The sequence below is a fragment of the Cnephaeus nilssonii genome, assembly GCF_951640355.1.
Source record: "Cnephaeus nilssonii genome assembly, chromosome: 24".
NCBI lineage: Eukaryota > Metazoa > Chordata > Mammalia > Chiroptera > Vespertilionidae > Cnephaeus > Cnephaeus nilssonii.
The window spans coordinates 6,771,963-6,798,717 of record NC_137095.1 but is presented as its reverse complement, the minus strand read 5'-3'; the positions used below and the strand labels follow the sequence as shown (position 1 = coordinate 6,798,717).

General features: G+C 46.5%; 1 protein-coding gene across 2 annotated transcripts in view; it reads right to left on the bottom strand.

Moving 5' to 3' along the window:
• Positions 1–209: 209 nt before the first annotated feature.
• The window catches only part of PDE8A (phosphodiesterase 8A), a 130,965-nt gene continuing 104,419 nt past the window's right edge, over positions 210–26,755 (bottom strand). For both annotated transcript variants that reach the window (XM_079764068.1, XM_079764069.1), the window contains exons 20-23: positions 6,424–6,591; positions 4,941–5,070; positions 4,051–4,162; positions 210–1,447 (exon numbers count right to left, since the gene is read on the bottom strand). In XM_079764068.1, coding sequence (XP_079620194.1) covers position 1,447; positions 4,051–4,162; positions 4,941–5,070; positions 6,424–6,591 — 411 coding nt within the window. In that variant the 3' untranslated portion in view covers positions 210–1,446. The remainder of the gene's footprint in view (positions 1,448–4,050; positions 4,163–4,940; positions 5,071–6,423; positions 6,592–26,755) is intronic.

Genomic DNA, 26,755 nt, shown 5'->3' with positions numbered 1-26,755 from the left:
ACCACTGGTTTCTGTAACCAAGCTCTTCTTCCTGGATTCACTTTATACATCTTTGGCATTTCTCCCACAGGGTCTGTGTGTGATGAGCTGTGTGTGCATGGCTGGAATTACGTTTATTTTACCTTCTCTCTGAGTGCTAGCTCAGTTAGGTATATAATTCTAGGCTGACCGTCTCCTTCAGGATTTTGAAAATGTTACTCCTTTGTCTTGAGACGTCTAACACTAGTTCCTTGTTGGTAGAACGAACAAGGTCTTTTCAAACAGCTTTCAGGTTCTGTTCTGAACTCTGTGTCACGTGGATTTATTTATTGACCCCGTTAAATCTGAGCAGTTATGTCTGTCCAACCCTGAAGGCCTCTTAGGTTCCCTTTGGGTGGTGCATGTCCATATGTATTCTCCCCTTTTGAAACATGTCTTTCTATTTTTAATCTCTCCCTGCTGAATACCTTAGCCTTCTGATTCACTGGTTCTGGGTTTAGTAAAATCTCGTCTTCTGTTAAATCTGTAGAGGTGTGTTTGTTTCGATGATGTTCTTCATATCTAGAATGTATTTGGTCCTTTTTGAAATCTCCCTGTTGTTCTGTAAACTACGTTGGCTTACCTTCAGGTTTCTGTTGCTTCTTTCCTCTCTTCACAAATGTGCTGCGGATTCCAGACAGTGCTGGACTGCTCTCTGTCCTCCCCGGGACTGAGTCCTTGTGGGAATCATTTGCTGGTTTTTTCCTGGCACCTGGAGGAGGAGGGGAGAGGGCCTTCCCCCCTCAGCCTACAGTTACCAACAGGAAAAAGGGGTCTTTCTTTCCATGAGAGAGACCCCCGTGGGGTGGGCCCTGTCATCGCTTCGGGGTGCTTGGTATCCATGTGGTGAATTAAAGGTAGTTCTGAGGATTTTTCAACATATTCATGACCTTTTGTGAAGGTGAAATAGTCATTAAACTATTAATCTTTTCTGTCAATAACGGAGTCTTCATTCAGAGGGCGAAAAACATGAAATATTGTCAGTCTTATAAAACACCAAAGAAGAGGTGACACATGAATTCTTACAAACAAATAGTTTAATTTCATTTTTATCTTGGAAAAAAAGCAGTGTAAGTTTAAAATGAAATAAGTACTTTGATATGTCATCATTTTTTATGGTACTACATTTATTGAAAGTGTGAAGATACAGAACCTTTATAAATATCTAGAATTTAAAATTACCATGGAAGATAAAAACAGATTGGTTTAAAAAAGTCAATTTAGTAAATATTCTGTTTGCTATGTTTCTATGACAATATTTGGTATAAACTCTACAAAATAAGGCAAACTTCTGGAAAAGTCATTAATAGAATTTTATGAAAAAAGTGTTCAGTCTTAATTTATTTTAATTTGTAGAATCACTGGCAAAGTACATCAGGCGCGTAGAGCAGTTTTAGAGGTCCCGTTTCCATACAGAAGGAGCCTTCTCCTGTAGAAACAGGGTTTCCTGATTAGCGTAAATCGGATAAAAATTTCACACGTACAAGTATCTCTATAGGGCCCTGGTGGGTGTGGCACGGTGGAGCATCATCCCAACACCAAAAGGTTGCAGGTCTGATTCTGTGTTGGGGTGGAAGGCAACCAACAGATGTCTCTCTCTCTCTCTCAATCAGTAAGCATGTGAGGATTAATTTGTTATGAAAATAAGTATATATTATATATTTAATGAATATGAATCATGTAAATTTGGTCATACCATTTAAAGTTGGCTTTGAAGTATTTTTAAACTCAGAAAATATTGAGTTTAAACGTTTTAATAATTGACATTAGTAACCCCCCTCAAACTTGGTGGTTGAAGTAACCATCAGTGCATTCCGCAGGGAGTGACTGTGCCTTCCATGAAGTGGGAAAGGTTGGAGTGCCATAAGGTGTCCCAGTGCTGCCCCTGTGAGAAACTGTTTGCCACATCAGGATTTCACAGTAAGTGGGAGAGGTCTTCATTCCTTCACAGCTTTCACCTTGACCTTCAATATATTCACCTTCACCTACTTCACCCTTCTCCTTCACTACCAACCACCTTCATCCACCTCCTTCACCACCTTCACTTGGACCATCTTCACCCACCTCAACCTTGAACATCATGTGCATCACCTTGACCTGTCCACACCCTTCATCTTTGCCCCTTCACCATCTTCACTCTTGCTTTGAATTTTATCTTCAATTTCAACACCTTCACCCTCACCAGGGCTATATTCACCTTGACCTGCACCCCTGTCACCTCCATCACTACCTTCATCTCAATTTGAAATTAACTGCTTTACCTTCACTGATACAACATTCACTACCTTCACTGGACTTTCACACCATCACCTTACCCAACTTTACCACTTTCACCACCTACACACTCACTTTGACTTCATCACCTTCAACACATCTTTTACCCATGTGACCTTTACCTTCACCCACCTCAACAGAAACAACATTCCCTCACCTTCTTCACTTTCATAACCTTCACCTTGATATTCAAACCTTCACCATCCTCACCCTCACTTTGAACTTCACCATTCCCCTGACCTGCACCACCTTCACCCCCTACCACACCACTGTTAACCCGAGTTTCACCTTTTATCCCCTTCACTTTCATTTTCACATTTCCCGCCTTCATCTTTTATATCAACTTCACCACGTTCTTTCACCACCTGCCCCATCACCACCTTCCTTACCATTTCACCATCTACACTTGACCCTTCAGCACCTTCACCTTCATCATCTTTACCCTCACTTTGAACTTTACCACATTCACCTCTTCCATCCTGAGTAGCACCACCTTCACCCAACTCCTTCCCTGATGCAACCTACCTTTGCCACCTATACCTTCACCTTCCACCAAATTTTACTATTTTCACCACCTTCACCCTCACTTTGAACTTCATATTCACACCTTTTATCTTTTCCACCTGCTACGTGATCTTCACTGCCTTCACCTCCACCTTCCCTTTCACTCACCTCCTTCACTGCTGCAACCTTCCTCTTGACACTACCTTCACACTGTTCCTTCTCCATGGCAACCTTTGTTGCACTTGACTTTCACCACCTTTGCCCTCACTTTGAACTTAACCTTACCACCTTCTCCTTACCATTTTTACCACCTACATTTTCACAGTGGCCACTTCACATCGACCTTCAACCACCTCCTTCACTATTGCAAGTTAACCTTCGCCACCTGCCCCTTGAGATTCGCCTCCTCTGTCTTGACCTGCACCACTTTCCCCCACCTCTTTCACTGTTGCCACCTTCACCATCACATTCACTACCTCTGCCTTCACCAATACCACCTTCAGCCTCATTTTCACCTTCACTACTGCCTTCTTCCTTCACCTTGACCTGCATCACATTCACCATATTACCCTCATTTTGAATTTCACCACCTTTACTCCCTCACTTTCATCCTCAGTTGAACTTTTCCATTTTCACCTTGACCTTCATCACTCACCTCCCTCACTATTGCAATCTTGACATTTGACCCCTTCATCTCCTTTACCTTTGCTGCTTTCAACTTGACCTTCACAATGTCTTTCAGCACCTTGAGATTCACCATGTTCACCCCCTTCATCTTGACCTGAACCAACTTTACCACCTACACCCCTTTCACCCCCACCTTCAGTACCTGACCTCCTCCACCTGGATCCGCGCTTTGCTGATGAAAGTAGTGAGGATTGAGGTGGCGAAGGTGTAGGGGGTGGGTGAACGTGATAGTGGTAAAGGAACCCTCTGCCCAGCAAGCTAAAAACCCACAGTGAGTCTGAGGTCAATGTTGGCTACAAAGCGTGGCTCTCACTGATTACCCAACTGCCTCCTATTCTTATTCTGTATAAGACTGCGAGGCCCAGTGGTTGAGCATCGACCTATGAACCATCAGGTCATGGGTTCGATTCCCAGTTAGGGCATATGTCTGGGTTGTGGGCTCCATCTCCAGTGTAGGGCATGCAGGAGGCAGCTGATCAATGATATTCTCTTATCATTGATGTTTCCATCTCTCCATCTCCCTTCCTCTCTGAAATCAATAAAACACAAGGAAGAGGGTTCACATACTATTTTGGTTCCAGAGGTGGTCGGAGGCCCCGCAGCTTCCTTTCGTCGAGTCCCTTCCAGTATTTAAAGTTGTTGTCCAGATGCTGCAGTAACTCCTGTAGGTCTACAAAGTCTGAAGAAATAGAGGGGAATGTGAGGCCTTCTCACAGCCTCAGCTTAGAGGGTTGGGCTTTCTAAGGAGAGAGCACTCGGAAGAAGGGGCTAGGCCTGGCATCTGCAGAACGCCAAGAGCCCAGGTTCCTAAAGGCAAGTCCTGCACTCAGGCCAGCAGCTCCTCTAGGACTTGCTCAGCTGACCACTCTGATCAGTAAAACAGGGAGCACCTCTGCTTAGTTACCCTAATCCGTACCCGGGGCTGGGGTGTCAGGACAAAGCATCGAGAGCCCCCACCTTGTGGTGTTGCCAGGAGACAGCAGGCTGTGAGTACCTCTCCCGCTGGTGCTCCCACCCCTGGCATTGCAGACCACACACATCTGCCTGCCCTGCAGCCCTTCCCCTCAGTGCAGTGCTGTGGCGGGCAGAGCAGGTTCCCAGGGGGTCTTAGTGGGTCCTCTTTGCAGGAAAGGGTGTGCCTCTGTCAGGGACCCGCGGCTGGGAGCAAATGGCTCCAGGAACACCGTGGGGTGTGGAGTCCGTGTTCGTGGTTGTGAATCCTAGTTTCTCTGCTACTCGCTGTGTGGCCCCAGTTCAAGTCTCTGAAACGGGTATAACACCCCCCTTGGAGGGGGCAGTTAACGAGGATGTGCACAAACGAGGATGTGCTCAGGGCCCCGGCGATAGCTTGTTCATCTCAGTCTTTCTGGAAGGTCTAAGCCCCCAAGCATAGCCTGGAGTCACATACAGAACACAGCAGGTACCGACATTTAGGACAAGGCCTCTAGAGTTCTTACCGTCCCAAGCATCGTACATGTCTGTGACGAAGTAGTCGATGAAGGAGATCTGGGACTTGGGGATGCTGCAGGTGTTTCGGTCAAAAGCTGGCATCACCACAGGTAAGTCCAGCTTCTTTTCCTCCTCGGTCTGCAGAGCAGAAAATACCAGAATTACAAGTCTCAGTGCCTGCTCCACTCCCAGAGCGAGTGCTGAGAAGCCGACTGGGAGCACCTGCCACCAGTTGTTCCCGAGTGGGGCCTGCTCTGTGCCAGGAGGGCCTCAGGACACCCACCCACATTCTCACCCCTGGAAGCCTCTTGCCGAAGCTCCTAAGATTCCGATGGCACCTGCGCCCACTAGCTGCCACCCTGCCCCCAGCACAGGACGCAGGGGTAAGTGAGACAGCCCCTCACAGCACGGGGGCTGGGGGCTGTTCTCCTCTCCGGCCACGTCATCTTATTTGGGAAGATTCTGCACACGCTGAGATACGTGCAGTAAAACAGAGCGAACTTCAGCTCAGGGGTGAAGCGCTGTATGTGCAGTCACCCGACGTTAGGAGAACATCACAGAGCGCGTGTACGCAGGCCTCGTGACACAGCTCCCGCCCCTACGCTACCGGCCTGTGCTAACTGCACTTCTGCCAGGTAAACATGGTGCCCTGGGACAGGGCGCTTAGCAGGCATGGAGCTGGCAGGGGTGGGCGCTGCTGTGGGTGAGGGGAGAGTGAGGCTACGTCGCTGCGCAGGACTACAGATTTCACATACAAGCCCTTCCCTGCCTCCTGCCGCCAGTGCTGCTCGGGATTGACTGGGCGGATCCAGGAGACAGTGGCTACTGGCTGAGGCGAGATCACCGTACACTGACAGGAGGGAGAGAGAGGTGCCTGAGGATCAGCAGGAACAGAAAATCAAGAGGGACAGAAAAATACAGGGGACTGGCACGGCCCTGTGGTTTTGGCTGTTGCGTGTTGCAACAGTGGTCAGATGAAGGAATTTTGTGTTATTCCTAAAAAAGAGGGTGTTTAACCTGGAGAGGGTGTAGGACTGAGGACTCAATATTTGGACTTTTTCGTTCCATTGGTCCTCTCTGCTCCCTCCTGCACTGAACTGATGGAATTTATCTATGCTTTACATCGTTAGATCCCGAAAATACTTCCCCCGTGCAGGGCCAGGCTGGATCCACCCGACCGCAGGAGGTCTGTGAGCAGTGGCCCTTCGCACCGGTTAAGGTCGGTCCTGACGACCTGTGACCTTGTCCAGGACCGTCCTCCACACAGTTACCGCGATGCACCCCACGCCGTCAGCGAGAGCGGGAAGGGCTGTCGCACGGGACGGGCTCCTCGGTGCCGAGACAGGTCAGTGGTGGAGCGAATGGGGTGGAACCTGTGCTCTCAGAACTGAGAGGCTGTGACTGCTGAGAGCGAATCTCCTGCCACCCCCACAGGAACGGCTCCCACCACAGGGAAGTGGAAACGGAGGCACGTAAGAGGCAGTGTCTGACCTGAGAAAAATACTCCTCCGAGATGCGTGCAGCCCACTCGATGCACTGCTCCAAGGGCCGGCAGGGGTTGGACACGTCAGCGCACTTGATCATCATCCGCTTGATCAGAGTCCGGTTCTCTGGAGCCCTGAGCATCGTGTGTATGGCGTCAGGGTCTGCATCACTCTCCTACAACATTGACATTCAGAGAGATCAAAGTGGCCCCGGGGGCCGCGCCCTGCCTCCCTGGCCTGGCCCCACTGCGAGCACGAGGCACTGTATGAGGTTTCTCTCTGTGGCCGGAGGGAGCAGAACAGGACCCGGTACTGGCCACAACCAGCTCTGTCCTGGGGGCCTGGCAGGGGCGTCTGCATCCTTGGGAAGGGGAGAGTCAAAGGCGGGCTAACAGGGAGACCAGTGAAGGGAGCCGAATCCTCAACAGGACGTGAGAAAGGGAATAAGCTGGAGAGACAGGAGTGAAGAAGTATTCGAGGGGGACACTCCATGTTTATGTTCTTAGGGAGTCACTCATGTTATTGGGAGTCTGACCTCTGTGTACCTTTCGTGGGGGATACTCCATGTTTATGTTCTATAGGGAGTCACTCATGTTTATGGGGAGTCTGACCTCTGTGTACCTTTCGAGGGGGGCACTCCATGTTTAGGTTCTATAGGGAGTCACTCATGTTTATGGGGAGTCTGACCTCTGTGTACCTTTTGAGGGGGGCACTCCATGTTTATGTTCTTAGGGAGTCACTCATGTTATTGGAAGTCTGACCTCTGTGTACCTTTCGAGGGGGACACTCCATGTTTAGGTTCTATAGGGAGTCACTCATGTTTATGAGGAGTCTGACCTCTGTGTACCTTTCGAGGGGGGCACTCCATGTTTAGGTTCTAAAGGGAGTCACTCATGTTTATGGGGAGTCTGACCTCTGTGTACCTTTCATGGGGGACACTCCATGTTTATGTTTTATAGGGAGTCATTGATGTTTATGGGGAGTCTACCTCTGTGTACCTTTTGAAGGGGACACTCCATGTTTATGTTCTATAGGGAGTCACTCATGTTTATTGGTAGCCTGACCTCTGTGTACCTTTCGTTGGGGACACTCCATGTTTATATTGTATAGGGAGTCACTCATGTTTATGGGGAGTCTGACCTCCGTGTACCTTCGTGGGGGACACTCCATGTTTAGGTTCTATAGGGAGTCACTCATGTTATTGGGAGTCTGATCTCTGTGTACCTTTCGAGGGGGGCACTCCATGTTTAGGTTCTATAGGGAGTCACTCATGTTATTGGGAGCCTGACCTCTGTGTACCTTTCGAGGGGGACACTCCATGTTTAGGTTCTAAGGGAGTCACTCATGTTTATGGGGAGTCTGACCTCTTAGTACCTTTCATGGGGGGCACTCCATGTTTAGGTTCTATAGGGAGTCATTCATTTTATGGGGAGTCTGAAAACTGAGTACCTATTGAGGGGGACACTATGTTTAGGTTCTATATGGAGTCACTCATGATTATGGGGAGTCTAACCTCTGAGTACCTTTACAGGGGGACACTCCATGTTTATGTTCTATAGGGAGTCAAATATGTTGATTGGTAGCCCCACCTCTGTGTAACTATCGTGGGGGACACTCCATGTTTTTGTTCTACAGGGAGTCACTCATGTTTATGTGGAGTCTCACCTCTGTGTACCTTTCGAGGGGGAAACTCCATATTTATGTTCTATAGGGAGTCATTCATGTTTATTCGTAGTCTGACTTCTGTGTACCTTTCATGGGGGACACTCCATGTTTATGTTCTATACGGAGTCACTCATGTTTATGGGGAGTCTGACCTCCGTGTACCTTTCCTGGGGGACACTCCATATTTAGGTTCTACAGGGAGTCATTCATGTTGATTGGTAGTCTGACCTCTGTGTACCTTCCTCTCGTGGTGGGACACTCCATGTTTATGATCTATAGGGAGTCATTCATGTTGATTGGTAGTCTGACCTCTGTGTACCTTTCGTCGGGATATACTCCATGTTTATGATCTATAGGGAGTCATTCATGTTGATTGGTAGTCTGACCTCTGTGTACCTTTCGTCGTGATATACTCCATGTTTATGATCTATAGGGAGTCATTCATGTTTATGGGGAGTCTGACCTCTGTGTACCTTTCGAATGGGACACTCAATGTTTAGGTTCTATACGGAGTCACTAATGTTATGGGGAGTCTCACCTCTGTGTACCTTTCGAGAGGGACACTCCATATTTATGTTCTATAGCGAGTCATTCATGTTTAGTCGTAGTCTGACCTCTGTGTACCTTTCATGGGGGACACTCCATTTTTTTGTTCTATGGGGAGTTACTCATGTTTATAGCGAGTCTGACCTCCCTATAAACATGAGTGACTCCCTATAGAACATAAACATGGAGTGTCCCATTCGAAAGGTTCACACAGGTCAGGCTACCAATCAATATGAATGACAACCTATAGAAACTAACATGGAGTGTCCCCCTCGAAAATACAGAGAGGTCAGACTCCCAATAACATGAGTGACTCCCTATACAACCTGTGTACCTTTCGAGGGGGACACTCCAGGTTTAGAGGTCAGACTCCCCATAAACATGAGTTACTCCCTATAAAACATAAACATGGAGTGTCCCCTACGAAAGGTACACAGAGGTCAGACTACCAATCAACATGAATGACTCCCTATAGAACCTACACATGGAGTGTCCCCCGCGAAAGGTACTCAGAGGTCAGACTCCCTATAAACATGAGTGACTCCCTATAAAACATAAACATGGAGTGTCCCCTACGAAAGGTACACAGAGGTCAGACCCTCTATAAACATGAATGACTCCCTATAGAACCTAAACATTGAGTGTCCCCCTCGAAAGGTACACAGAGGTCAGACTCCCAATAACATGAGTGACTCCCTATAAAACATAAACATGGAGTGTCCCCCACGAAAGGTACACAGAGGTCAGACGACCAGTCAACATGAATGACTACCTATAGAACCTAAACATGGAGTGTCCCCCTCGAAAGGTACACAGAGGTCAGACTCCCAATAACATGAGTGACTCCCTATAGAACCTAAACATGGAGTGTCCTCTTCGAAAGGTACACAGAGGTCAGACTACCAATCAACATGAATGACTCCCTATAGAACATAAACATGGAGTGTCTCCCACCAAAGGTACACAGAGGTCAGACAACCAATCAATATGAATGACTCCCTATAGAAACTAAACATGGAGTGTCCCCCTCGAAAATACACAGAGGTCAGACTCCCAATAACATGAGTGACTCCCTATAGAACCTGTGTACCTTTCGAGGGGGACACTCCAGGATTAGAGGTCAGACTCCCCATAAAAATGGAGTGTCCCCCACGAAAGGTACACAGAGGTTAGACTCCCCATAAACATGAGTGACTCCCTATAAAACATAAACATGGAGTGTCCCCTACGAAAGGTACACAGAGGTCAGACTACCAATCAACATGAATGACTGCCTATAGAACCTAAAGATGGAGTGTCCCCCTCGAACGGTACACAGAGGTCAGACTCCCAATAACATGAGTGACTCCCTATAGAACATAAACATGGAGTGTCCCCTACCAAAGGTACACAGAGGTCAGACTACCAATCAACATGAATGACTCCCTATAGAACATAAACATGGAGTGTCCCCCACCAAAGGTACACAGAGGTCAGACTACCAATCAATATGAATGACTCCCTATAGAACCTAAACATGGAGTGTCCCCCGCGAAAATACACAGAGGTCAGACTCCCAATAACATGAGTGACTCCCAAAGGAACCTAAACATGGAGTGTCCCCCTCGAAAGGTACACAGAGGTCAGACTCCCAATAACATGAGTGACTCCCTATAGAACCTGTGTACCTTTCGAGGGGGACTCTCCAGGTTTAGAGGTCAGACCCCCCATAAACATGAATGACTCCCTATAAAACAAAAACATGGAGTGTCCCCCACGAAAGGTACACAGAGGTCAGACTACCAATCAACATGAATGACTCCCTATAGAACCTACACATGGAGTGTCCCCCTCGAAAAGTACACAGAGGTCAGACCCCCTATAAACATGAATGACTCCCTATAAAACATAAACATGGAGTATCCCCCACGAAAGGTACACAAAGGTCAGACTACCAATCAACATGAACGACTCCCTATAGAACCTACACATGGAGTGTCCCCCGCGAAAGGTACACAGAGGTCAGACTCCCAATAACATGAGTGACTCCCTATAGAACCTGTGTACCTTTCGAGGGGGACACTCCAGGTTTAGAGGTCAGACTCCCGATAAACATGGAGTGTCCCCTACGAAAGGTACGCAGAGGTCAGACTACCAATCAACATGAATGACTCCCTATAGAACCTAAACATGGAGTGTCCCCCTCGAAAGGTACACAGAGGTCAGACTCCCAATAACATGAGTGACTCCCTATAGAACCTAAACATGGAGTGTCCCCCTCGAAAGGTACACAGAGGTCTGGCTCCCAATAAACATGAGTGACTCCCTATAGAACATAAACATGGAGTGTCCCCCTCGAAAGGTACACAGAGGTCAGACTACCAATCAACATCAATGACTCCCTATAGAACAAAAACATGGAGTGTCCCCTACCAAAGGTACACAGAGGTCAGACTACCAATCAACATGAATGACTCCCTATAGAACCTAAACATGGAGTGTCCCCCTCGAAAGGTACACAGAGGTCAGACTCCCAATAACATGAGTGACTCCCTATAGAACCTAAACATGGAGTGTCCCCCTTGAAAATACACTGAGGTCAGACTCCCAATAACATGAGTGACTCCCAAAGGAACCTAAACATGGAGTGCCCCTCTCGAAAGGTACACAGAGGTCAGACTCCCCATAAACATGAGTGACTCCCTATAGAATCTGTGTACTTTTCGAGGGGGACACTCCAGGTTTAGAGGTAAGACTCCCCATAAACATGAGTGACTCCCTATAAAACATAAACATGCAGTGTCCCCTACGAGAGGTACACAGAGGTCAGACTCCCCATAAACATGAGTGACTCCCTATAGAATCTGTGTACTTTTCGAGGGGGACACTCCAGTTTTAGAGGTAAGACTCCCCATAAACATGAGTGACTCCCTATAAAACATAAACATGGAGTGTCCCCTACGAAAGGTACACAGAGGTCAGATTCCCAATAACATGAGTGACTCCCTACAGAACCTAAACATGGAGTGCCCCCCTCGAAAGGTACACAGAGGTCAGATTGCCAATCAACATGAATGACTCCCTATAGAACATAAACATGGAGTGTCCCCCTCGAAAATACACAGAGGTCAGACTCCCAATAACATGAGTGACTCCCTATAGAACCTAAACCTGGAGTGTCCCCCTCGAAAGGTACACAGAGGTCAGACTCCCCATAAACATGAGTGACTCCCTATAGAACATAAACATGGAGTGTCCCCTATGAATGGTACACAGAGGTCAGACTACCAATCAACATGAATGACTCCCTATAGAACATAAACATGGAGTGTCTCCCACCAAAGGTACACAGAGGTCAGGGTACCAATCAATATGAATGACTCCCTATAGAACCTAAACATGGAGTGTCCCCCTCAAAATACACAGAGGTCAGAATCCCAATAATATGAGTAACTCCCAAAGGAACCTAAACATGGAGTGCCCCCCTCGAAAGGTATACAGAGGTCAGACTCCCCATAAACATGAGTGACTCCCTATAAAACATAAACATGGAGTGTCCCCCTCAAAAGGTACACGGAGGTTAGACTCCCAATCAACATGAATGACTCCCTATAGAACCTAAACATGGAGTGTCCCACTCGAAAGGTACACAGAGGTCAGACTCCCATTCACATGAGTGACTCCCTATAGAATCTGTGTACCTTTCGAGGGGGACACTCCAGGTTAAGAGGTCAGACTCCCCATAAACATGAGTGACTCCCTATAAAACATAGAGTGTCCCCTACGAAAGGTTCACAGAGGTCAGACTACCAATCAACATGAAAGACTCCCTATAGAACCTAAACATGGAGTGTCCCCCTCGAAAGGTACACAGAGGTCAGACTCCCAATAACATGAGTGACTCCCTATAGAACCTAAACCTGGAGTGTCCCCCTCGAAAGGTACACAGAGGTCAGACTCCCCATCGACATGAGTGACTCCCTATAAAACATAAAAATGGAGTTTCCCCCACGAAAGGTACACAGAGGTCAGACTACCAATAACATGAGTGACTCTCTATAGAACCTAATCATGGAGTGTCCCCCACGAAAGGTACACAGAGGTCAGACTACCAATAACATGAGTGACTCCCTATAGAACCTAATCATGGAGTGTCCCCCTCGAAAGGTACACAGAGGTCAGACTCCCCATAAACATGAGTGACTCTATATAGGACATAAACATGGAGTGTTCCCCTCGAAAGGTACACAGAGGTCAGATTCCCAATAACATGAGTGACTCCCTATAGAATCTGTGTACCTTTCGAGGGGGACTCTCCAGGTTTAGAGGTCAGACTCCCCATCGACATGAGTGACTCCCTATAAAACATAAACATGGAGTTTCCCCCACGAAAGGTACACAGAGGTCAGACTCCCAATAACATGAGTGACTCCCTATAGAACCTAAACATGGAGTGTCCCCCTCGAAAGGTACACAGAGGTCAGACTCCCCATAAACATGAGTGACTCCCTATAGAACATAAACATGGAGTGTCCCCTATGAATGGTACACAGAGGTCAGACTACCAATCAATATGAATGACTCCCTATAGAACCTAAACATGGAGTGTCCCCCTCAAAATACACAGAGGTCAGACTCCCAATAATATGAGTGACTCCCAAAGGAACCTAAACATGGAGTGCCCCCCTCGAAAGGTATACAGAGGTCAGACTCCCCATAAACATGAGTGACTCCCTATAAAACATAAACATGGAGTGTCCCCCTCGAAAGGTACACAGAGGTCAGACTCCCAATAACATGAGTGACTCCCTATAAAACATAAACATGGAGTTTCCCCCACGAAAGGTACACAGAGGTCAGACTACCAATAACATGAGTGACTCTCTATAGAACCTAATCATGGAGTGTCCCCCTCGAAAGGTACACAGTGGTCAGACTCCCCATAAACATGAGTGACTCCCTATAAAACATAAACATGGAGTTTCCCCCACGAAAGGTACACAGAGGTCAGACTACCAATAACATGAGTGACTCCCTAAAGAACCTAATCATGGAGTGTCCCCCTCGAAAGGTACACAGAGGTCAGACTACCAATTAACATGAATGACTCTATATAGAACCTAAACCTGGAGTGTCCCCCTCGAAAAGTACACAGAGGTCAGACTCCCAATAACATGAGTGACCCCCTATAAAACAAACATGGAGTGCCCCCCTCGAAAGGTACACAGAGGTCAAACTCCCAATAACATGAGTGACTCCCTATAGAACCTGTGTACCTTTCGAGGGGGACTCTCCAGGTTTAGAGGTCAGAATCCCCATCAACATGAGTGACTCCCTATAAAACATAAACATGGAGTTTCCCCCACGAAAGGTACACAGAGGTCAGACTACCAATAACATGAGTGACTCCCTAAAGAACCTAATCATGGAGTGTCCCCCTCGAAAGGTACACAGAGGTCAGACTACCAATTAACATGAATGACTCTATATAGAACCTAAACCTGGAGTGTCCCCCTCGAAAAGTACACAGAGGTCAGACTCCCAATAACATGAGTGACCCCCTATAAAACAAACATGGAGTGCCCCCCTCGAAAGGTACACAGAGGTCAAACTCCCAATAACATGAGTGACTCCCTATAGAACCTGTGTACCTTTCGAGGGGGACTCTCCAGGTTTAGAGGTCAGAATCCCCATCAACATGAGTGACTCCCTATAAAACATAAACATGGAGTTTCCCCCACGAAAGGTACACAGAGGTCAGACTACCAATAACATGAGTGACTCCCTATAGAACCTAATCATGGAGTGTCCCCCTCGAAAGGTACACCGAGGTCAGACTCCCAATAACATGAGTGACTCCGTATAGAATCTGTGTACCTTTCGAGGGGGACACTCCATGTTTAGAGGTCAGACTCCCCATAAACATGAGTGACTCCCTATAAAACATAAACATGGAGTGTCCTCTACGAAAGGTACACAGGGGTCAGACTACCAATCAACATGAAAGACTCCCTATAGTACCTAAACATGGAGTGTCCCCCTCGAAAATACAGAGGTCATACTCCCAATAACATGAGTGACTCCCTATAGAACCTAAACATTGAGTGTCCCCCTCGAAAGGTACACAGAGGTTAGACTCCCAATCAACATAAATGACTCCCTATAGAACATAAACTTGGAGTGTCCCCCTCAAAAGGTACACAGAGGTCAGACTACCAATAAACATGAATGACTCTATATAGAACCTAAACCTGGAGTGTCCCCCTCGAAAGGTACACAGAGGTCAGACTCCCCATAAACATGAGTGACTCCCTATAGAACATAAACATGGAGTGTCCCCTACGAATGGTACACAGAGGTCAGACTACCAATCAACATGAATGAGTGCCTATAGACCCTAAACATGGAGTGTCCCCCTCAAAAGGTACACAGAGGTCAGACTCCCAATAACATGAGTGACTCCCTATAGAACATAAACATGGAGTGTCCCCCTCGAAAGGTACACAGAGGTCAGACTCCCAATCAACATGAATGACTCCCTATAGAACCTAAACATTGAGTGTCCCCCTCGAAAGGTACACAGAGGTCAGACTCCCCATAAACATGAGTGACTCCCTATAGAACATAAACATGGAGTGTCCCCTACGAATGGTACACAGAGGTCAGGCTACCAATCAACATGAATGAGTGCCTATAGACCCTAAACATGGAGTGTCCCCCTCAAAAGGTACACAGAGGTCAGACTCCCAATAACATGAGTGACTCCCTATAGAACATAAACATGGAGTGTCCCCCTCGAAAGGTACACAGAGGTCAGACTCCCAATCAACATGAATGACTCCCTATAGAACCTAAACATTGAGTGTCCCCCTCGAAAGGTACACAGAGGTCAGACTCCCCATAAACATGAGTGACTCCCTATAGAACATAAACATGGAGTGTCCCCTACGAATGGTACACAGAGGTCAGGCTACCAATCAACATGAATGACTCCCTATAGAACATAAACATGGAGTGTCCCCCACCAAAGGTACACAGAGGTCAGGGTACCAATCAATATGAATGACTGCCTATAGAACCTAAACATGGAGTGTCCCCCTCGAAAGGTACACAGAGGTCAGACTACCAATTAACATGAATGACTCTATATAGGACATAAACATGGAGTGTCCCCCACGAAGGTGCACAGAGATCAGACTCCCTATAAACATGAGTGACTCCCTATAAAACATAAACATGGAGTTTCCCCCACGAAAGGTACACAGAGGTCAGACTACCAATAACATGAGTGACTCCCTATAGAACCTAATCATGGAGTGTCCCCCTCGAAAGGTACACAGAGGTCAGACTCCCCATCAACATGAGTGACTCTATATAGGACATAAACATGGAGTGTTCCCCTCGAAAGGTACACAGAGGTCAGATTCCCAATAACATGAGTGACTCCCTATAGAACCTGTGTACCTTTCGAGGGGGACTCTCCAGGTTTAGAGGTCAGACTCCCCATCGACATGAGTGACTCCCTATAAAACATAAACATGGAGTGCCCCCCTCGAAAGGTACACAGAGGTCAAACTCCCAATAACATGAGTGACTCCCTATAGAACCTGTGTACCTTTCGAGGGGGACTCTCCAGGTTTAGAGGTCAGACTCCCCATCAACATGAGTGACTCCCTATAAAACATAAACATGGAGTGTCCTCTACGAAAGGTACACAGGGGTCAGACTACCAATCAACATGAAAGACTCCCTATAGAACCTAAACATGGAGTGTCCCCCTCGAAAATACACAGAGGTCATACTCCCAATAACATGAGTGACTCCCTATAGAACCTAAACATTGAGTGTCCCCCTCGAAAGGTACACAGAGGTCAGACTCCCCATAAACATGAGTGACTCCCTATAGAACCTAAACATGGAGTGTCCCCCTCGAAAGGTACACAGAGATCAGACTCCCAATAACATGAGTGACTCCCTATAGAACCTAAACATTGAGTGTCCCCCTCGAAAGGTACACAGAGGTTAGACTCCCAATCAACATAAATGACTCCCTATAGAACATAAACTTGGAGTGTCCCCCACGAAGGTGCACAGAGATCAGACTCCCCATAAACATGAGTGACTCCCTATAGAACCTAAACATGGAGTGTCCCCCTCGAAAGGTACACAGAGGTCAGACTCCCCATAAACATGAGTGACTCCCTATAGAACCTAAACATGGAGTGTCCCCCTGGAAAGGTACACAGAGGTCAGACTCCCAATAACATGAGTGACTCCCTATAAAACATAAACATGGAGTGTCCCCTACTAAAGGTACACAGAGGTCAGACTACCAATCAACATGAATGACTCCCTATAGAACATAAACATGGAGTGTCCCCCACGAAGGTGCACAGAGATCAGACTCCCAATAACATGAGTGACTCCCTATAGAATCTGTGTACCTTTCCAGGGGGGCACTCCAGGTTTAGAGGTCAGACTCCCCATAAACATGAGTGACTCCCTATAAAACATAAACATGCAGTGTCCCCTACGAAAGGTACACAGAGGTCAGACTCCCAATAACATGAGTGACTCCCTATAGAACCTAAACATGGATTGTCCCCCTCAAAAGGTACACAGAGGTCAGACTCCCCATAAACATGAGTGACTCCCTATAGAACATAAACATGGAGTGTCCCCTACGAATGGTACACAGAGGTCAGGCTACCAATCAACATGAATGACTCCCTATAGAACATAAACATGGAGTGTCCCCCTCGAAAGGTACACAGAGGTCAGACTACCAATTAACATGAATGACTCTATATAGGACATAAACATGGAGTGTCCCCCACGAAGGTGCACAGAGATCAGACTCCCCATAAACATGAGTGACTCCGTATAAAACATAAACATGGAGTTTCCCCCACGAATGGTACACAGAGGTCAGACTACCAATGACATGAGTGACTCCCTATAGAACCTAATCATGGAGTGTCCCCCTCGAAAGGTACACAGAGGTCAGACTCCCCATCAACATGAGTGACTCTATATAGGACATAAACATGGAGTGTTCCCCTCGAAAGGTACACAGAGGTCAGATTCCCAATAACATGAGTGACTCCCTATAGAACCTAAACATGGAGTGTCCCCCTCGAAAGGTACACAGAGGTCAGATTGCCAATCAACATGAATGACTCTCTATAGAACATAAACATGGAGTGTCCCCCTCGAAAATACACAGAGGTCAGACTCCCAATAACATGAGTGACTCCCTATAGAACCTAAACCTGGAGTGTCCCCCTCGAAAGGTACACAGAGGTCAGACTCCCAATAACATGAGTGACTCCCTATAAAACATAAACATGGAGTGCCCCCCTCGAAAGGTACACAGAGGTCAAACTCCCAATAACATGAGTGACTCCCTATAGAACATAAACATGGAGTGTCCCCCTCGAAAGGTACACAGAGGTCAGACTCCAATAACATGAGTGACTCCCTATAAAACATAAACATGGAGTGTCCCCTACGAAAGGTACACAGATGTCAGAGTACCAATCAACATGAATGACTGCCTATAGAACCTAAACATGGAGTGTCCCCCTCGAAAGGTACACAGAGGTCAGACTACCAATTAACATGAATGACTCTATATAGGACATAAACATGGAGTGTTCCCCTCGAAAGGTACACAGAGGTCAGATTCCTAATAACATGAGTGACTCCCTATAGAACCTAAACCTGCAGTGTCCCCCTCGAAAGGTACACAGAGGTCAGACTACCAATCAACATGAGTGACTCCCTATAAAACATAAACATGGAGTGTCCCCTACTAAAGGTACACAGAGGTCAGACTACCAATCAACATGAATGACTCCCTATAGAACATAAACTTGGAGTGTCCCCCACGAAGGTGCACAGAGATCAGACTCCCAATCACATGAGTGACTCCCGATAAAATCTGTGTACCTTTCCAGGGGGACACTCCAGGTTTAGAGGTCAGACTCCCCATAAACATGAGTGACTCCCTATAAAACATAAACATGGAGTGTCCCCTACGAAAGGTACACAGAGGTCAGACTACCAATCAACATGAAAGACTCCCTATAGAACCTAAACATGGAGTGTCCCCCTCGAAAGGTACGAAGAGGTAAGATTACCAATCAACATGCATGACTCCCTATAGACCCAAATATTGAGTGTCCCCCTCGAAAGGTACACAGAGGTCAGACTCCCCATAAACATGAGTGACTCCCTATAAAACATAAACATGGAGTGTCCCCTACGAAAGGTACACAGAGGTCAGACTCCCAATAACATGAGTGACTCCCTATAGAACCTAAACATGGATTGTCCCCCTCAAAAGGTACACAGAGGTCAGACTACCAATAAACATGAATGACTCTATATAGAACCTAAACCTGGAGTGTCCCCCTCGAAAGGTACACAGAGGTCAGACTCCCCATAAACATGAGTGACTCCCTATAGAACATAAACATGGAGTGCCCCCCTCGAAAGGTACACAGAGGTCAAACTCCCAATAACATGAGTGACTCCCTATAGAACCTGTGTACCTTTCGAGGGGGACTCTCCAGGTTTAGAGGTCAGACTCCCCATCAACATGAGTGACTCCCTATAAAACATAAAAATGGAGTTTCCCCCACGAAAGGTACACAGAGGTCAGACTACCAATAACATGAGTGACTCCCTATAGAACCTAATCATGGAGTGTCCCCCTCGAAAGGTACACAGAGGTCAGACTACCAATTAACATGAATGACTCTATATAGGACATAAACATGGAGTGTTCCCCTCGAAAGGTACACGGAGTTCAGACTCCCAATAAAATGAGTGACTCCGTATAGAATCTGTGTACCTTTCGAGGGGGACACTCCATGTTTAGAGGTCAGACTCCCCATAAACATGAGAGACTCCCTATAAAACATAAACATGGAGTGTCCTCTACGAAAGGTACACAGGGGTCAAACTACCAATCAACATGAAAGACTCCCTATAGAACCTAAACATGGAGTGTCCCCCACGAATGGTACACAGAGGTCAGACTACCAATGACATGAGTGACTCCCTATAGAACCTAATCATGGAGTGTCCCCCTCGAAAGGTACACAGAGGTCAGACTACCAATTAACATGAATGACTCTATATAGGACATAAACATGGAGTGTTCCCCTCGAAAGGTACACAGAGGTCAGACTTCCAATAAAATGAGTGACTCCGTATAGAATCTGTGTACCTTTCGAGGGGGACACTCCATGTTTAGAGGTCAGACTCCACATAAACATGAGTGACTCCCTATAAAACATAAACATGGAGTGTCCTCTACGAAAGGTACACAGGGGTCAGACTACCAATCAACATGAAAGACTCCCTATAGTACCTAAACATGGAGTGTCCCCCTCGAAAATACACAGAGGTCATACTCCCAATAACATGAGTGACTCCCTATAGAACCTAAACATTGAGTGTCCCCCTCGAAAGGTACACAGAGGTTAGACTCCCAATCAACATAAATGACTCCCTATAGAACATAAACTTGGAGTGTCCCCCTCAAAAGGTACACAGAGGTCAGACTACCAATCAACATGAATGACTCTATATAGAACCTAAACCTGGAGTGTCCCCCTCGAAAGGTACACAGAGGTCAGACTCCCCATAAACATGAGTGACTCCCTATAGAACATAAACATGGAGTGTCCCCCTCGAAAGGTACACAGAGGTCAGATTGCCAATCAACATGAATGACTCTCTATAGAACATAAACATGGAGTGTCCCCCTCGAAAATACACAGAGGTCAGACTCCCAATAACATGAGTGACTCCCTATAGAACCTAAACCTGGAGTGTCCCCCTCGAAAGGTACACAGAGGTCAGACTCCCAATAACATGAGTGACTCCCTATAAAACATAAACATGGAGTGCCCCCCTCGAAAGGTACACAGAGGTCAAACTCCCAATAACATGAGTGACTCCCTATAGAACCTGTGTACCTTTCGAGGGGGACTCTCCAGGTTTAGAGGTCAGACTCCCCATCAACATGAGTGACTCCCTATAAAACATAAACATGGAGTGTCCTCTACGAAAGGTACACAGGGGTCAGACTACCAATCAACATGAAAGACTCCCTATAGAACCTAAACATGTAGTGTCCCCCTCGAAAATACACAGAGGTCATACTCCCAATAACATGAGTGACTCCCTATAGAACCTAAACATTGAGTGTCCCCCTCGAAAGGTACACAGAGGTTAGACTCCCAATCAACATAAATGACTCCCTATAGAACATAAACTTGGAGTGTCCCCCACGAAGGTGCACAGAGATCAGACTCCCCATAAACATGAGTGACTCCCTATAGAACCTAAACTTGGAGTGTCCCCCTCGAAAGGTACACAGAGGTCAGACTCCCCATAAACATGAGTGACTCCCTATAGAACCTAAACATGGAGTGTCCCCCTCGAAAGGTACACAGAGGTCAGACTCCCCATAAACATGAGTGACTCCCTATAGAACCTAAACATGGAGTGTCCCCCTCGAAAGGTACACAGAGGTCAGACTCCCAATAACATGAGTGACTCCCTATAAAACATAAACATGGAGTGTCCCCCACGAAGGTGCACAGAGATCAGACTCCCAATAACATGAGTGACTCCCTATAGAATCTGTGTACCTTTCCAGGGGGCACTCCAGGTTTAGAGGTCAGACTCCCCATAAACATGAGTGACTCCCTATAAAACATAAACATGGAGTGTCCCCTACGAAAGGTACACAGAGGTCAGACTACCAATCAACATGAAAGACTCCCTATAGAACCTAAACATGGAGTGTCCCCCTCGAAAGGTACAAAGAGGTAAGATAACCAATCAACATACATGACTCCCTATAGAACCAAATATTGAGTGTCCCCCTCGAAAGGTACACAGAGGTCAGACTCCCCATAAACATGAGTGACTCCCCATAAAACATAAACATGGAGTGTCCCCCACGAAAGGTACACAGAGGTCAGACTCCCCATAAACATGAGTGACTCCCTATAAAACATAAACATGGAGTGTCCCCTACGAAAGGTACACAGATGTCAGACTCCCAATAACATGAGTGACTCCCTATAGAACCTAAACATGGATTGTCCCCCTCAAAAGGTACACAGAGGTCAGACTACCAATAAACATGAATGACTCTATATAGAACCTAAACCTGGAGTGTCCCCCTCGAAAGGTACACAGAGGTCAGACTCCCCATAAACATGAGTGACTCCCTATAGAACATAAACATGGAGTGCCCCCCTCGAAAGGTACACAGAGGTCAAACTCCCAATAACATGAGTGACTCCCTATAGAACCTGTGTACCTTTCGAGGGGGACTCTCCAGGTTTAGAGGTCAGACTCCCCATCAACATGAGTGACTCCCTATAAAACATAAAAATGGAGTTTCCCCCACGAAAGGTACACAGAGGTCAGACTACCAATAACATGAGTGACTCCCTATAGAACCTAATCATGGAGTGTCCCCTCGAAAGGTACACAGAGGTCAGACTACCAATTAACATGAATGACTCTATATAGGACATAAACATGGAGTGTTCCCCTCGAAAGGTACACAGAGGTCAGACTTCCAATAAAATGAGTGACTCCGTATAGAATCTGTGTACCTTTCGAGGGGGACACTCCATGTTTAGAGGTCAGACTCCACATAAACATGAGTGACTCCCTATAAAACATAAACATGGAGTGTCCTCTACGAAAGGTACACAGGGGTCAGACTACCAATCAACATGAAAGACTCCCTATAGTACCTAAACATGGAGTGTCCCCCTCGAAAATACACAGAGGTCATACTCCCAATAACATGAGTGACTCCCTATAGAACCTAAACATTGAGTGTCCCCCTCGAAAGGTACACAGAGGTTAGACTCCCAATCAACATAAATGACTCCCTATAGAACATAAACTTGGAGTGTCCCCCTCAAAAGGTACACAGAGGTCAGACTACCAATAAACATGAATGACTCTATATAGAACCTAAACCTGGAGTGTCCCCCTCGAAAGGTACACAGAGGTCAGACTCCCCATAAACATGAGTGACTCCCTATAGAACATAAACATGGAGTGTCCCCTACGAATGGTACACAGAGGTCAGACTACCAATCAACATGAATGAGTGCCTATAGACCCTAAACATGGAGTGTCCCCCTCAAAAGGTACACAGAGGTCAGACTCCCAATAACATGAGTGACTCCCTATAGAACATAAACATGGAGTGTCCCCCTCGAAAGGTACACAGAGGTCAGACTCCCAATCAACATGAATGACTCCCTATAGAACCTAAACATTGAGTGTCCCCCTCGAAAGGTACACAGAGGTCAGACTCCCCATAAACATGAGTGACTCCCTATAGAACATAAACATGGAGTGTCCCCTACGAATGGTACACAGAGGTCAGGCTACCAATCAACATGAATGAGTGCCTATAGACCCTAAACATGGAGTGTCCCCCTCAAAAGGTACACAGAGGTCAGACTCCCAATAACATGAGTGACTCCCTATAGAACATAAACATGGAGTGTCCCCCTCGAAAGGTACACAGAGGTCAGACTCCCAATCAACATGAATGACTCCCTATAGAACCTAAACATTGAGTGTCCCCCTCGAAAGGTACACAGAGGTCAGACTCCCCATAAACATGAGTGACTCCCTATAGAACATAAACATGGAGTGTCCCCTACGAATGGTACACAGAGGTCAGGCTACCAATCAACATGAATGACTCCCTATAGAACATAAACATGGAGTGTCCCCCACCAAAGGTACACAGAGGTCAGGGTACCAATCAATATGAATGACTGCCTATAGAACCTAAACATGGAGTGTCCCCCTCGAAAGGTACACAGAGGTCAGACTACCAATTAACATGAATGACTCTATATAGGACATAAACATGGAGTGTCCCCCACGAAGGTGCACAGAGATCAGACTCCCCATAAACATGAGTGACTCCCTATAAAACATAAACATGGAGTTTCCCCCACGAAAGGTACACAGAGGTCAGACTACCAATAACATGAGTGACTCCCTATAGAACCTAATCATGGAGTGTCCCCCTCGAAAGGTACACAGAGGTCAGACTCCCCATCAACATGAGTGACTCTATATAGGACATAAACATGGAGTGTTCCCCTCGAAAGGTACACAGAGGTCAGATTCCCAATAAAATGAGTGACTCCCTATAGAACCTGTGTACCTTTCGAGGGGGACTCTCCAGGTTTAGAGGTCAGACTCCCCATCGACATGAGTGACTCCCTATAAAACATAAACATGGAGTGCCCCCCTCGAAAGGTACACAGAGGTCAAACTCCCAATAACATGAGTGATTCCCTATAGAACCTGTGTACCTTTCGAGGGGGACTCTCCAGGTTTAGAGGTCAGACTCCCCATCAACATGAGTGACTCCCTATAAAACATAAACATGGAGTGTCCTCTACGAAAGGTACACAGGGGTCAGACTACCAATCAACATGAAAGACTCCCTATAGAACCTAAACATGGAGTGTCCCCCTCGAAAATACACAGAGGTCATACTCCCAATAACATGAGTGACTCCCTATAGAACCTAAACATTGAGTGTCCCCCTCGAAAGGTACACAGAGGTCAGACTCCCCATAAACATGAGTGACTCCCTATAGAACCTAAACATGGAGTGTCCCCCTCGAAAGGTACACAGAGGTCAGACTCCCAATAACATGAGTGACTCCCTATAGAACCTAAACATTGAGTGTCCCCCTCGAAAGGTACACAGAGGTTAGACTCCCAATCAACATAAATGACTCCCTATAGAACATAAACTTGGAGTGTCCCCCACGAAGGTGCACAGAGATCAGACTCCCCATAAACATGAGTGACTCCCTATAGAACCTAAACATGGAGTGCCCCCCTCGAAAGGTACACAGAGGTCAGACTCCCCATAAACATGAGTGACTCCCTATAGAACCTAAACATGGAGTGTCCCCCTGGAAAGGTACACAGAGGTCAGACTCCCAATAACATGAGTGACTCCCTATAAAACATAAACATGGAGTGTCCCCTACTAAAGGTACACAGAGGTCAGACTACCAATCAACATGAATGACTCCCTATAGAACATAAACATGGAGTGTCCCCCACGAAGGTGCACAGAGATCAGACTCCCAATAACATGAGTGACTCCCTATAGAATCTGTGTACCTTTCCAGGGGGGCACTCCAGGTTTAGAGGTCAGACTCCCCATAAACATGAGTGACTCCCTATAAAACATAAACATGCAGTGTCCCCTACGAAAGGTACACAGAGGTCAGACTCCCAATAACATGAGTGACTCCCTATAGAACCTAAACATGGATTGTCCCCCTCAAAAGGTACACAGAGGTCAGACTCCCCATAAACATGAGTGACTCCCTATAGAACATAAACATGGAGTGTCCCCTACGAATGGTACACAGAGGTCAGGCTACCAATCAACATGAATGACTCCCTATAGAACATAAACATGGAGTGTCCCCCTCGAAAGGTACACAGAGGTCAGACTACCAATTAACATGAATGACTCTATATAGGACATAAACATGGAGTGTCCCCCACGAAGGTGCACAGAGATCAGACTCCCCATAAACATGAGTGACTCCGTATAAAACATAAACATGGAGTTTCCCCCACGAATGGTACACAGAGGTCAGACTACCAATGACATGAGTGACTCCCTATAGAACCTAATCATGGAGTGTCCCCCTCGAAAGGTACACAGAGGTCAGACTCCCCATCAACATGAGTGACTCTATATAGGACATAAACATGGAGTGTTCCCCTCGAAAGGTACACAGAGGTCAGATTCCCAATAACATGAGTGACTCCCTATAGAACCTGTGTACATTTCGAGGGGGACTCTCCAGGTTTAGAGGTCAGACTCCCCATCGACATGAGTGACTCCCTATAAAACATAAACATGGAGTTTCCCCCACGAAAGGTACACAGAGGTCAGACTACCAATAACATGAGTGACTCTATATAGGACATAAACATGGAGTGTTCCCCTCGAAAGGTACACAGAGGTCAGATTCCCAATAACATGAGTGACTCCCTATAGAACCTAAACATGGAGTGTCCCCCTCGAAAGGTACACAGAGGTCAGATTGCCAATCAACATGAATGACTCTCTATAGAACATAAACATGGAGTGTCCCCCTCGAAAATACACAGAGGTCAGACTCCCAATAACATGAGTGACTCCCTATAGAACCTAAACCTGGAGTGTCCCCCTCGAAAGGTACACAGAGGTCAGACTCCCAATAACATGAGTGACTCCCTATAAAACATAAACATGGAGTGCCCCCCTCGAAAGGTACACAGAGGTCAAACTCCCAATAACATGAGTTACTCCCTATAGAACCTGTGTACCTTTCGAGGGGGACTCTCCAGGTTTAGAGGTCAGACTCCCCATCAACATGAGTGACTCCCTATAAAACATAAAAATGGAGTTTCCCCCACGAAAGGTACACAGAGGTCAGACTACCAATAACATGAGTGACTCCCTATAGAACCTAATCATGGAGTGTCCCCCTCGAAAGGTACACAGAGGTCAGACTACCAATTAACATGAATGACTCTATATAGGACATAAACATGGAGTGTTCCCCTCGAAAGGTACACAGAGGTCAGACTCCCAATAAAATGAGTGACTCCGTATAGAATCTGTGTACCTTTCGAGGGGGACACTCCATGTTTAGAGGTCAGACTCCACATAAACATGAGTGACTCCCTATAAAACATAAACATGGAGTGTCCTCTACGAAAGGTACACAGGGGTCAGACTACCAATCAACATGAAAGACTCCCTATAGAACCTAAACATGGAGTGTCCCCCTCGAAAATACACAGAGGTCATACTCCCAATAATATGAGTGACTCCCTATAGAACCTAAACATTGAGTGTCCCCCTCGAAAGGTACTAGAGGTTAGAATCCCAATCAACATAAATGACTCCCTATAGAACATAAACTTGGAGTGTCCCCCACGAAGGTGCACAGAGATCAGACTCCCTATAAACATGAGTGACTCCCTATAGAACCTAAACATGGAGTGTCCCCCTCGAAAGGTACACAGAGGTCAGACTCCCCATAAAC